At 41.8% G+C, this 13,715-nt stretch overlaps 1 protein-coding gene across 1 annotated transcript in view; it reads right to left on the bottom strand.

The window, feature by feature from the left end:
- Positions 1-2,673: 2,673 nt before the first annotated feature.
- The window catches only part of LOC148025160 (putative serine/threonine protein kinase IREH1), a 134,808-nt gene continuing 123,766 nt past the window's right edge, over positions 2,674-13,715 (bottom strand). Inside the window, exons 15-18 of the mRNA XM_087694915.1 lie at positions 11,170-11,226; positions 10,919-11,080; positions 3,908-3,985; positions 2,674-3,785 (exon numbers count right to left, since the gene is read on the bottom strand). Coding sequence (XP_087551041.1) covers positions 3,690-3,785; positions 3,908-3,985; positions 10,919-11,080; positions 11,170-11,226 — 393 coding nt within the window. The 3' untranslated portion in view covers positions 2,674-3,689. The remainder of the gene's footprint in view (positions 3,786-3,907; positions 3,986-10,918; positions 11,081-11,169; positions 11,227-13,715) is intronic.

The following is a 13,715-nucleotide window of genomic DNA, read 5'->3' as shown; positions in this document are numbered from 1 at the left end:
AAAGGATAGCAAGAAAGTGAGAAACACCAAAATCTTGCTCGATGAAGTAGCATCCATTAGAGGTGGAAGGGAAGTAGGGGTAGATGGAGTAAGTGGAGACGGAGAAGCCAATGATGAGGGAGGGGTACTAATAGGAATCTTGGCAAGAGGAGGAACTGAGGGTGGAGGACCAGTTAATGAGGAGGTATCACCTTCATAAGAACCATCAACCTGATCGTTAGAGGCCACCTAAGAATCTTTAGTGTGGATGGGTTGTAGAGCCGATAGCCCTTCTTGGTCATGATGTAGCCCATGAAGATAAGCTTATGCGACTTCAATTCAAGCTTCATCTGCCTCTTCTTTCTGTCCATATGCCTTGCACGGGAAGATGTGAAAATGGGACATAGAAAAAAATGGGACATAGAAGGCTTCTTCCCAAAGAGAGCCTCATGGGGGGTCATATCCACCAAGGAAGAAGTTGAAGATATGTTGTGAATGTAAACTACTGTAGGCACCAACTCACCCTAAAGGGAATAAGGTAGACCCCTATGCTCCAACATGGACTGGGCCATATTTAGCATGGTCCAATTTGCTCACTCTACCACAACATTCTCAGATGGTGTTCGGATGGGAGTACTCCACCCGAATCCCATGAACCTAGGAAAACTCAAAAAAGAGGATCTACCCATATGCCTTGAATCTTGAAAGTTGTTTGCCTCCACAAACACCTTCCATTCATGGAAAAAGCAAAGTATACATAGCTTTTATACTCTTAAAAAAAAGGCTGCACATAATAATTGAAGTAGGCAACAATCAAATTCAAATATTTGACCTTCCCAAGGGAGGACATGACCATAGGTCCACAAAGGTCGACGTGAACCAACTCAAGCGGTGAAGAAGCCCTCCACATGGCAACCTGGAGATGTGGCTATGATGCTACTTGCCCCTCAAACTAGTAGAGCAAAGGGGGTGAAGAGGAGGGAAATCACAAAGTTGCTCTACCATCTTCCTTCAAGAAGCTCAACGAATCATGTCGATGTTGGGATAAATTGTAATGAGCATGACAAGGCAGGCCAAGCTCGTGGATAGGCCTTGCAACTAAGATTGTAAGTGTGTAAAGCCCACCCTCCTATGTACCAGTCCAAAGAGCTGCTCTCGTACACTCATGCTCTACAATCATTGCATATATGGTAAAGACCACACGAGTGCCTAGCTAGGTAAGGCCATAAAAAGATAAGAGGTTAAAGCGTAGCTTCAAAACATAAAGAACTCTTAACATAAGAAGATTGTTTGTCTGCAAATAAGAGAATGGTCTCCATTCCACGAATTGAAACTATAGAGTTGTCACCAATGGTCACAATGCCTCCTCTGTATGTCAAATCCTGAAGCCAATCCTATCTATAGGTCATATGAGAAGAAACACAACTATCCATAAGCCAAGGGTTCTCCTGGGAAGAAATAAAAACCATATCCTCCTCGATAAGTATATGCACAAAGATAGATTGTCCTTGTGGGGGGTCACCTTCAAATGCTTCAGATCCTTCTTTGGCTTCAAATGGAGGTACTTTTGCCAACCCTTCTCCTTGAGTCAATGCTCTTTCCATAGTGTGGACACTAGGGCTTTTTCTCCTTCAAGTCCTTTTTATCCTCTTCCTTCTTTTCCTTAGCCTTATCCTTTTGCTGTTACTTCTTCCCACCTCATGTATTAGCAATAAATGCCTTGGTGGAGCCAAAACCATTGGGTGCCACCTCTTTGAGTTGCTCGTCATGCTCCAAGACAAGTAGTGAAAGCTTCTTCCATAAAAGTCTCTCATGGGTTTGCTAGGTGGCAAGCTTTTGTAGAGGATATCGAACACCTCCTCTTGAGATGATGTCGCCTCCTCTTGGATGGTTGCCTTTGCAACAAAACGCAGACAATAACACCAAAAATCTCACATACATTTGCAACAAATGCAAGGACTAAAGGTTGTGTTTGATGATTGACCTCCTTTGCAAGAGATCTCACCTCCATTCTCTTAGTTAAGCTATGATATCATGCGAGAGCACACGATAGAAGAAGAAACAAGCAGAGAGAGAGAGAGAGAGAGAGAGAGAGAGAGAGAGAGAGAGAGAGAGGCAAGGGGGAGGAAGCAAAAGATGAAGAAAGAAATACTACACTAATTGAAGAAGAATTTTAAGTACAATGATTAAGATTGATCAATCACTGCACACAACCCGAAGTGTTAGTGGGGGCACTAGATTAAGCTGAGATGATGAAGGTAGCACCAATGTCAAAGAGTGTTGGAGAGGAGTGTGCTAATGATAACTTGTAGAAGTGAGCCATCAATGAGGTGGCTAGAAATAGCCAACATCCTCCAAATTTGATTGACTACTGCAAGAGGCCCTAAATCTATCAAGCTATAACAAATGCGCAAAAAATGGTTGCAATAAATGCAATGCGATTGTTGGAAAAAATGATGACAAAAAATCCAATAGTTGTGAAGCATAACTTATCTATGGGTTGCAAACCTACAAAGCCAATTTCAAGAAATCTTAACTTGCTCGAGTGAATGTGAATAATTAGTACCACTTTTTATCCGAGCGAGATTTCAGTGTCATATACTATTTCTAGACGTTTTAGATTATCCTGTGAAAAGGTTTTCTCCCTGAAATTGCTGGGTGGATTGAGTGCTGTTAACATTCATCTTTGAGTACTAACATGAAAATTGGCTTAATTGCACAAATTTTGCTAATGATCAAAAACCTTGAATTCAAATGCTGGCTGCCTTGTGCATGAATGCATTTGGCAATCAAATCATTAAGCATAGAATTTCGGGACATCCTCAAGGTTACTCCTGTGTCCTTTTGCTACAAAGTTGCTGTAAAGTTGATAGACGCCCTTATATGGCTGTCAAATTGACAGAATTCAGGGGCGTGTTGGTCATCTTCTCCTTTAATTCATGTCTGGCGAGTGCTTCCAAGCAAAAGAAAAAAGATCCGATCGTTGAGCTTGATAGTGTATTTACGCCACGGAACATTTTGCATTTTGGACCAGCGACTTCCAAGGAACCTCGTTGAAATAAGCACATTGAGAGAGAGAGAGAGAGAGAGATGCCCTTTGCCAAACTAGTTGAAGCAAGACCAATCCCGTGGTAGATTGAGAATTACCTTTCGTGATTGCCAATAATCTAAATGTGGTAAGGAGTAATGATATAGCTGCATTCTGCTACCTCCACTCAGGAGGAACGCGTTAGTCCAGATACTTCCACGCATTGCCAGTAAGTATACAATGAGCTACATCATAAATGTCCCATATGCGTACGATCATGCGTATTTCTGTCCTGTAACTTTCCAGAATCTTCTCAACCATCCTCTGAAAGCTAGCGCACCAGTTTTTGGGGACTTTTAACGGATGCTGTAATTGCTAGTTGCTGAACACTTATCCAGTACATCGATCGGAAAAATACATTTGCTGATGCTATGCTGTTCTGTACATTACAGTAAGGGACTTGCCCCCAAAAACTCTACTTTTCACTAAGGGCCAATATACACTCTACTGCACTCAACTGAATCCAGTGGCAGTGCACAACTGGGTCAAGTGCTGACAAGGATATCAGAGTCAAAATTGGATTGCTAGTGAGTGGCTCCAACGTGTGGCAGTGGTCAGAAGAAACGGTTCAGTATTTGCACATAATTTACATTAGACTGGATTCATCCATTAGTAGAAAAATTCATGATGCTGATTGATTCCGAGAATGACCCTTGGAAGAGTCCCTTCCGGTTTGTGAAAGAAGGTCATAATTCATATGGACGAGTTGCGACAAATTCTGCACATGCACAGATAGTCCTTATGCAAATTAGCAGCAGAATCTAATTATGTGCTCGGTAGCAGACCAGTAGGTAAGGGCCTAAGAGAGTTGAAATATTTCCTGTATTGATAATATAATACCTTGAAGGAGAAATTGCTGAAAGTCTGTTCCACAGAAGGGCTGCTTTCAAATTCAGCAAGCTCCCCACATTCATCATCCTGTTACAAGAAAGTTAGAAACTAACTTCTCTATTGTTGCCCCTGATACAGCTGTCATATGATATTAATTGAAAGGAACAATTGTAAAAGTCGAGGGAAAACTGAAGTACAACAAAGCAGGAGAGATACAAACATAAGTAAAACAAGCATTTACAGAGAAGGATGTACACCCTCATCTACATAGGCGCTTGCAGACCCATTGTCTGTGCCACAGCATCCCTTCACGCTTCTACATCATTTTCTACTACCAAAAGGACACAGAAATTTCACAAAGCACATTAGTCAGGCCAAGTGAGACTGATCAGCAGGTAATCGTGGCTGATCAAGGCACTGTACCCTTGCACAGTGGAGTCTGGACATGCCCTAAGGTTCTTAGTGTGAGAGTGTGCTCTTAGGCTATAGAGTACAGGAGTTGCACGAAATCTCATTTCGTTCCTGGAAAACAGTGTTTCCATATCTTGATGTTTCGACAAATGCAAAAAGCATTTCTGCTTGTCACATTGATGTGGGTGAGAAATCACAATCATTGGTCGTTCAAAGGTGAATAAGCTTATGTGGATTATGAACTAAAAACAAATGATTTAATGTGTATACTTGTACACCTTTAACTGGAGGCCTGCTCGTGCTTCCCAACAGCTGCTGACGATTCGTCCAACCTCGTTAGGAGGAAAGACAGGGAGAGCCCATGTTTACAATAATAGATACAAATAACCTGAATTGGCTATGTAAAAGATAGCTTGACATCAATTGTAGAACCAAAGCAAAATTCAAATCACTATGGAACTTGACTTTCTATTCATGTGTAGATCCTAGGTAGAGAATGAGACTACAAATGACTATAATGTACAATGCCCCTATTCATCACAAAGCATTTGAAAGCAATATGTTCCTAAAACATATTGCAAGCTCTATAACCTTTATTTGAAAATCCATTTCATCGTATTTGCAACTATGTTCTAGAATTGCAAAAATGCATCTACTAATTCTAATTCCATTAATTTTAAAAAAAGCTCCCAAGAAAAGCCTTGCTTACATGTGTATGCACGTATAGGTGAATAGGCGTTGTGTTTTGACATTATGACATATGTGGGGTTTATCAAAGTTTTGCATTTGCGCTTTGTTTCATGATGAAAGGCAATATGAATCCTTTGTCATGAGTTGGTTTCCGTTTTGTTGCAAGAAAGAACAATCCAAGTAAAACAAGTCCATTATGTGTGTTGCGGACCAAGCTTTTGTGGCTAGTCAAAAAGGTGAAGAAAAATCTTATATTCTGCTAGTCAACAAAAATTTACAAATGCTCTTCAAACAAAGAAGGTTGATAAGAATGAGAAGAAAAAAGAGAGTTAAACATTTGCAATTATTGTAAAACAAAAGATCATGTAATTAAGGACAATCCTAAAATGGTTGTAACCGATACTAAGAGGGAAGAGGCTAGTATGCTTGTTAGAGATGCCTCTAATTCTAAGTGAAAATCTGCAAATGTTGTGCAAGATACGGAGTGGGAATTTAATGTGTAATTATGACCCTTCTTAACATGATTCTTGTATATCTCTTGTGGATTCAAATATGTGGGGTTTCAAAAAACGTGCCCCTAAACATATTACTTCTTTACATAGTCTGTTCACTTTTCTTGAGCATGCCGGTTAAGGGTAGTATTGTGACATGTGCCAATAACTCTTCATTATATGAAAGGAGTTGAAAAAATTGTGTTGACTATTGTTAATGCTAGTACTTTCTTAATTACAGATGCTTCGTATGTACCAAAGATCAACAAGAATTTATAGTCAATTTTTGAACTTGCTAAGATTGGCTTGATTGTGAAGTTTGTTGATGACAGATGTATAGTTCTTGATCTCTCTTATGGAGAAACAATTATTTCATCTAGTTCACTATGTCGTGGGCTATATAAGCTCAATAACTATGATAAATCTAGGGAAGACATGGCACATGCAGGTAAATTCCCAAGCAATTTTAGATGCAAAACTTCGACATGTGTGTTTTAGTCATCTAAATTTAGAGGGTTTGATGTGCCAATAAAAATCTGATATGGTGTCTTCATACCCTAGTCTTGAGATGCCTAGAAAACACACTAATAAAGATTTGGGGTACTTTTGTAGGACACTGTTTCAGATGCGGTTAGTTGGGCCATTTCGTTTCGGAATGCGACAAAAATACGGAGGTAGTGCACGGCCCTATGGATTAAGATATGGAAATGCAAGACCACCACCCTCAGCACATGTTTCAGCAAACAGTACTTGATCCATAGCACCTTCCCCAACAAGGTCGTGAGGAAGGCAAGTAGAATGACCCTCACGAGGGTGGGGAGCGTCCTTCGACTGTGATAGGGCGGAATTTGTCTCCTCGAGAGGATTCTTGGGTCATTGTGGTTCGTCGTAATGCTAGGCAAGATTTTGGATTGATTCCTGCCCATCCTTCGCCGCCCCCAATCACTCAAACCTTCTAATGCAGAGGTAGGGTTCTTATATGAAACCTCAAATCTTTGCGTACCCCAACAGTGGAAGTTAAAAGGACTTATGATTCAGCCTTGCAATTCGATGCTCATGGAAGGCTTGTGCCTCCTCGAGACGTTTTCTGCTCCCAGCAATGGCAGTTGCCTTCCCGAGCTTCGATTGCGGGTCTGCAGAGAGTAGATCTTGTAGATGTTATACGTATTGAAATGGAGAGATTCCAAGCTGCCAAGGCTATAGATGTAAAAGGGAAAGGGAAAGTGAAGGTTTAGTAGTTTTTCTTATTTTTTGATTGATCATGAAACTTGCTTTGTGGAATGTAAAAGGTATTTCTTCGGGCAACAAGCAGTATTGGTGGTGGAAAGTTATGCTTGCTGGAACTTGGGATGTTTTTTGTGCTGTGGAGCACAAACAACATTCTTTGGCTGGATCTTCTGATGATTATGCGGTCTTATTTAGTGGTTGCGCTCTATACAAATCAAGAGTTATGTTGGCTATCAAATCCTCCTTGCAACCAGCATTGGTTTCTCAAGATACCCGCGGCCGATTTCTGAACCTGGAAATATGTTATGAGGGGGAGGTTCTGTGGATTGTAGGCATATATGCTCCTTCTAATGCAAGGGATCGTTCTCAGCTTTGGGATGACCTGCACTGCATTGCCTTGGCTCGTTAAGGCTTTGTTATGGGTGACTTTAATGCATGTGTTTCTGTAGATCAGGCGACCTCCACATTTGGTTATGGATGGTCCTGAGCGGCAAGCTTGGGATGCTTTTGTAGTGGCATCTTTGAAACAAGACATGTGGTCTTGGATGTATCCATCACAAGCTGGATATACTTATCGCTCTTTTCAGCATCCAAATACTTGGGCCAGACTGGATAGAATCTACATCTGCCAAAGTGACTTCTTTCTTCCTGCAGTAATTGTAATGCGGATGGAAAGACAACATGTTCTGTCAGATCATTCCCCTTTGGTCCTGGAAATGAGCCACAGACCTGTTCATGCATTCAAGGTTCTCCTTGCCCATTTGCCTCTTCGGTTTAATCAATCTTTTTTGAAGCAAAATCAGTTTTTGGTAGATGTTCAACACCTGATAACTTCTTTTAGCTTGAAGGTTCTATCTACAGGAATGGAAGCATGGGCGGTTTTTAGGAATAATGCGTGAGCCTTATCTCGACAATATGGTATTCAGCATGCTTCCTTGTTTCAAGCTGAATTGCAACATGCTCAAGCTTTTTTAGCCCATTCCTTGGCTTTGTGTTAGACTAGGGATTCCGATGATGACTTGCTCACTTGCATTGAATGGCTGAAAGGTAGGGTCCAATCTCTTCAGGAAGAGGAGTATGCAAAATACAAACTGTTAGCCAGAGCCAAAGCTTTACATGATAACAATAGTCAAACTCATCAATTTTTTGCTCGTCTGTATTAGAAATATGCGTGGGAAAATATTGTGCGCTTAAAGGATGGGCAAGGTGATATGGTGATTGATCTTGCCTCCATTATTCGGATGACTGTAGACATTTATAGGGCCTTGTTGGGTCCGCAAGAGATCCTTACAGACGTCGTTCTCTCTGCTCGAACATACATTTGTGGCATGGTTAGTAATCAGGTCGCACCAGAATGGGTGAATCTAATGGAGGCTGATATTTCTGAAGAGGAAGTGGAAGAAGTGCTATCTCACTTGCCTCGAAGAATAAGTCTAGGCTGGGATGGGCTTTCTAATGAGTTGTTTTCAGCCAATGTGCAACTGCTTAAGAACCCATTAACTCGATTGTGTTAACAGGTGTGGAACTCGGGTATGATGCCTTCAGATTGGAAGATTGTAGTCATTAGGTTGTTGCCCAAAGTTCCCTCTCCGTCCTCTTTGAAAGAATGGAGACCCATTTCAGTTATGGGATCGTTATGTAAAATCTTCTCTAAGATCATTGCCAACACATTGCAGAATGTATTTCAGCACCTCATTCATCCACATCAATACAGTTTCATTAAAGGTCGGAATATAATGCACAACATTTTGAATGTCCAGCTAGGAATCGATTATGCCAAAGCTTCTAGCCAGCAGGTTGTTATGCTTCAACTGGATATTGAGAAGGCATTTGATCATGTTAGTTGGTCAATTTTGCGGCAATTAATGTCTACAATGGATTTTGACCATGTATGATTTCTCTAGTTGATACCATTAGTCATGATGCTGTGGCCCATATTGCTCTTAATGGAGGGATTACGGAGGAAATTGCCTTATCTCAGTCTCTTCCGCAAGGCTGTCCACTCAGCCCCTTGCTGTTTGCTTTGGTAACTCACCCGATGCTCTCTTTATTGGATAAGTTGGCAGGTCAAGGTGAGATAGTTGGCTTATCTCTTCCTGGCGGTGATTAGCTGGTGGGCCAATCTCTGGCAAATGATTCTTTTATGTTCCTCAAGGCGGATCCTATTAATGTCAATCAGGCAATGATGGCCTGGAACCTTTTTGCTTTGGCATCGGGTCTTCACATTAATACTCAGAAATCCATCTTTCTCTCCTGTACGGAGAATGAGCTGCAGGCCTTGGGATGCAATGGAATTTTTGATCCCGAGGGGCAATATAACTAGACACCTGGGATATCCTATTGGTGTGGGGGTTGCTCCTCATGCTTTGTTGGATTGGATGGCATCTCGAATCCATGACAGGTTCATGTATTGGAAATCTCAGAGTTGGCCTATTCATGTTAGACTAAAAGTGGCTCAATGCAAAATGATCAGTATGATTTCGTTCTTTCTGCCGTTGTTGCGTTGGACTAAGAAGTCCCTTTTGGAATTGGTCCAGCCTATCAGATTTATGCTGTGGAAAAAAAAAGGCAATCGTTTGGGGCAAGTATGGATCTCCTAGCAGTATGTGACCACTCTGAAAAGGATGGGGGGTGCAGCTTTGTTGGATGTTAATTTGCATATGGCCACTTTGAGGCTGTCTCTTTTGCAGAGTCTATGAATTCAGTGTCATCCTTGGTCAGATATTGCCAAATTCTTCATAGAAAAGACTGGCATCTCTCATGGAAGCACAATTATTCATGCTTCTTGGTGGCATGCACTTAATTCTACGAGGCCCATAAAGGTCTCCCAATCTTTTCTGCTTTCTCATTTAATTGCTTCATGGTAGGAGATACTTCGTTTTGCTGTCTGGCGTGCTTCGGATATTCGTAAGGAGGAAAATTTGCTGCAAGAAGAAATATTGGCTTCCTCAAGGTTGTTCGATCGGCCACACAAGGATTTGCAACGAGATAAGTTTGATCGGATGGCTAGGTTAGGGTTGAAGACAGTCTGTGATGGGGTTGTTCCGGGGCAGCCCCGCCTTTAGATGTATTCGTGAGTACTTTAGGGTGCCTCGTGGATAGAAGGAGATTTGGTCATCAATACAAGATTGTCTTCAGAGGTTCTCTCCTTTGCCTGTGTTACAACCATTGCATCCATGCCTGACTGGAAGTTTGTGCTTCCTGATGATTTTCAGAAAAGGTTAGCAAATCAGATATATCATTAGATGGTGGAAGCTAAAAGATGGGTCACGCGGAAGGTTAATAAGTTTTGGCATCTCAGGGATAGCAAAAAGAAGTGGCAAGAAACATTTATCAGCTTTGGAAGTCTAAGGTTCCATATTAGGGTAAAGTGTTCATGTGGAGGCTGCTCATTGGGGGTCTTTCAACGGCAGAAGTGCTCCGTGCCCAAAAGATCTCTGCAGGCCGCTGTGTTTCTGTACTACCTGCGATGAGACATTGCTTCACCTCTTTGTCTCTTGCCCTGTGGCGAGACAAATTTGGAATTTCATTTCCCCCGTGTGGTTCTTGGTGTGCCAGCACCGCATACTTGTTCGTTCATGGATTATGGGAAATATGTCCTCTATGCCCTCTTTGTCTTGAGATTGTTCCTACCTGTTCCATTTTCTTAGATGGACAGCCCTGTGGCACATATGGCGTACTCGCAATGCCTTTATTTTTGATTTGGCATCGGGCATCCATGGGCATGTGGTCTGTGTGCGTGGATTGGTCTTATGGCAAATCACTTCTATGTTGTCAGCAGACCTGGTCCTTCTGGACATTGCTGCTCCCTGGCTGGCGATTGTTCGCTCTACTCCCGCTGTTCTTTCTGTCTGATTTATTAGAATTGGTTATGTAATACGTTGTTCTGAGAAGCCTGCTCACATCTTGTAAATTTCTACAGTGACAGTGTGAGAGAGACTGATGGTCTGATGTAATAGCATGTAAGAGATACAGTGAGAATGTTGACCTGATGGTCTCATGTAAATATTTACTACTTAATTCAATTATCTTCACGAAAAAAAAGAAGTCTACATGGTACAGAGCCTGATACAGATATCATTTCACATAAAGATCTTATCCAAGTCGAGCACAAAACATATCAAATTAACAACACCTAGAGTGGTCTGCCACTGTCATTTTCCAAAAACATGTGCACACATCAAAGTACAGTTGCTCATACCCCTTCGTTCAGTATCGCCCTCAATGAACTGGTACTTGAAGAACTTGTTGAGCAATCACTTGAATCTCCAAACTGAGGGGATAAGTGAGAGTATCCTTCCAAGTGTCTAGAGGTGAAATAGCTGGTATCTTCAACACTTTCAGGACTTGGAACAAAAGCAGCCTGCAACCAGATGGACACTCCATTTACTCCAGCTGGCTTTATAGATTTTGCATCCAGGAAGTTCTTTTCCTGATTAATAAAAGATGTACCTTCTGTCTTGCAAGGTTGTCCCAGCTTATATCTTTAAAGAAAGGATGTGCTTTTACCTGCTATACAAAAATCATTAGCTCACATGGCAAAGCTCCAACTTTTACTAAACAAAATAGGACAATGAATTTAATTATGCTTAGTAAGAATTGAACAATTAAACCTACTTGTTAGCTCCCATGGAAAAGCTCCAAACTTTTCGTTAAACAGGCCATGCTAATGCATTTCATTATGCTAAGTAAGAATTGAAGGATCAAGCATCAAAAAATGTGTTACACTCTTAAGGAACAAAAAGGTATGCCCTGCTGGTAGTGCATAACCTGTCAAGGTTATGCAATTCATCTGGTGGGACGTCCAGCATGGCTCCACCATTGTCAGCTCTCCAGGTACAGCCTGTGAGCCTTCAAGCCTGGGCCTGCAATTGTCATCATCTGTACCTACACTAGATGACTAGGATGTCATTGTGGAAGCCATAAAGCTTGTGCTAAATTTTTGAACAACTTGGATGAGACACAGCAGCCTTGACCACTCAGACCACTGCACGAACAGCCCTAGAATTCCTATACAAATGACTTCTAGGCCCATTGGTTTTGGATCTAGACCCTTTGGGGGTCTTAATAACAAAAGGACCATAGTTGCCAGGGGTTTCTAAAACAGGAGGAATGATCTCATACGTTTCACTAAAAACGTCAAAAATGGGCTTCCTTCAAAACAGGACCATAGTTGCCAGGGCTTTCTAAAAACGGAGGAATGATCTCATATGTTTCACTAAAAACGTAAAAAATGGGCTTCCTTCAAGATGGAAAAAAACTATGTTACTTCATATCCATACAGAAGACAACTCATATGACATAGCAAACACACATTGATGATGATTCGTCATTTTGTACCATACAAACAAACATTCAGCATAACATCAATATTTACTTGCATTATGATTCATTATCCATGACTATCATCCACTTTGCCTGTAGAAGAATCCTGGATGGCAAATAAACCAATACACATTATTAATTATATCCATGTCATTGTATCTAAGGAATCCATGGCAAGTGTTAATTACAAAAGTGAAAAACTTTTTTTAGGATAGAGTTTTCCTCTCTTAAGGGTTTCAAATAGCATTTATTAAATGATTAAGTATGAAATGAATTTCCTAACCCTATGAAACAGGTTTTTTGGCAATTATGCATGGGAACAAACATCTTGACATAGAACAAAAATGTGACTGGCCAAGAATTGTCATTCCTTGTGACTATGCCCCGCTACTAGCCCAAAGCTTAAGGCATAGTTTATATTGGTTTTATGGCAGAGTGGTGGGCTTGATAACCATTCTTCTATACTTCCATGGTACACTTTTATATGTATATCATGTCCAATGAGTAGGTTCATTTGATATGATATGGGTGTTTCATTAGTATCAAAGTAACCTACTACACTCTACCATCTACCATGGAAACGTGCATGAAACCACTTGAAGCTCATGGGACCATGATCATCTTGCCTGTGGCGGCAAGTCTACTCCAGTCCTAGATAGAGTAGCAAAAGGAAACCTCTTTGATTGTCTCCAAACCTTTGAAGGGGAAAAGGGGGAATCAATGCTCCATGGAAGCCTTAACATCAGCAAGCACATGTTCACATGGACCAATGTCTTTATTGGGCACATGGGCAAGATGATCTTTGATCCTTGTGGCTGCCCCTCCTCTTTGAATGCCGCAATAATTGCATTGCCACTGCTTGGAGCCACCACCACCTCCGTAAGCTTGGAGCACTGTGACATGACTCCATGCTTGATCCTTTGGCATGTTGATTATTCCCGAATCCCACCGGAATCCTGAGTTTGCTGGGTCGCGCGCGCGCATGTGTGTGTGTGTGAGAGAGAGAGAGAGAGAGACTTGCAAGTGCCAAGGCTGAGACTCCATTGCCCACGATTGTGTGTGCACTGTGTGTGAGAGTCTAGAGAGAGAGAGAGAGAGAGAGAGAGAGAGAGAGAGAGAGAGAAGGCCAAAACGCAGGTGTGTGCAGAGCCCATGGCTGCCGGCAGCATTTGAGAAACGAGCATGCGCAGGCTGCAGCAATTTTCAAATCGGGGCTCTCGTTTTTTCACGTGGGGGCTCAAAAACGTAGGGCAAAATTGCCTAAAAAGGCCTGCAAAGAATGTGTTGAAAAGTCAAAAAAAAGGGGGAGGGGGATCGAAAATGGCAATTCTATGTAGCAGAAACGACAAGAAAAGCTTTAGGATAGCATGCTCTAGAGCGGACCATGCTAGAGCTCATAGACTTGCCTAGGACAAGGCAAGTCTACGAGGCTCACGATGGCCCCCTCAAGAGCAGACCATGCCGAAGCTCTCGTATCTACCTAGGGTAAGGCAAGTCCAAAAACTTGTAGACTTCGTTAGGGAAGGGCAAGTCTACAAGCTCTAGGATGGTGCACTCTAGAGCAAACCATCCCATAGCTCATACACATGGTTGGTGGAAAGGCACATTTACAACCTTAGGGATGGTCCCGCTATAGGACCATGCTAGAGCTCATAAACTTGCCTAGGTCCAAC

This window comes from Lygodium microphyllum, chromosome 15, assembly GCF_053477565.2.
Source record: "Lygodium microphyllum isolate KBCC chromosome 15, Lygodium_microphyllum_v1.1.10, whole genome shotgun sequence".
NCBI lineage: Eukaryota > Viridiplantae > Streptophyta > Polypodiopsida > Schizaeales > Lygodiaceae > Lygodium > Lygodium microphyllum.
This window is presented reverse-complemented; position numbering and strand designations above follow the sequence as displayed.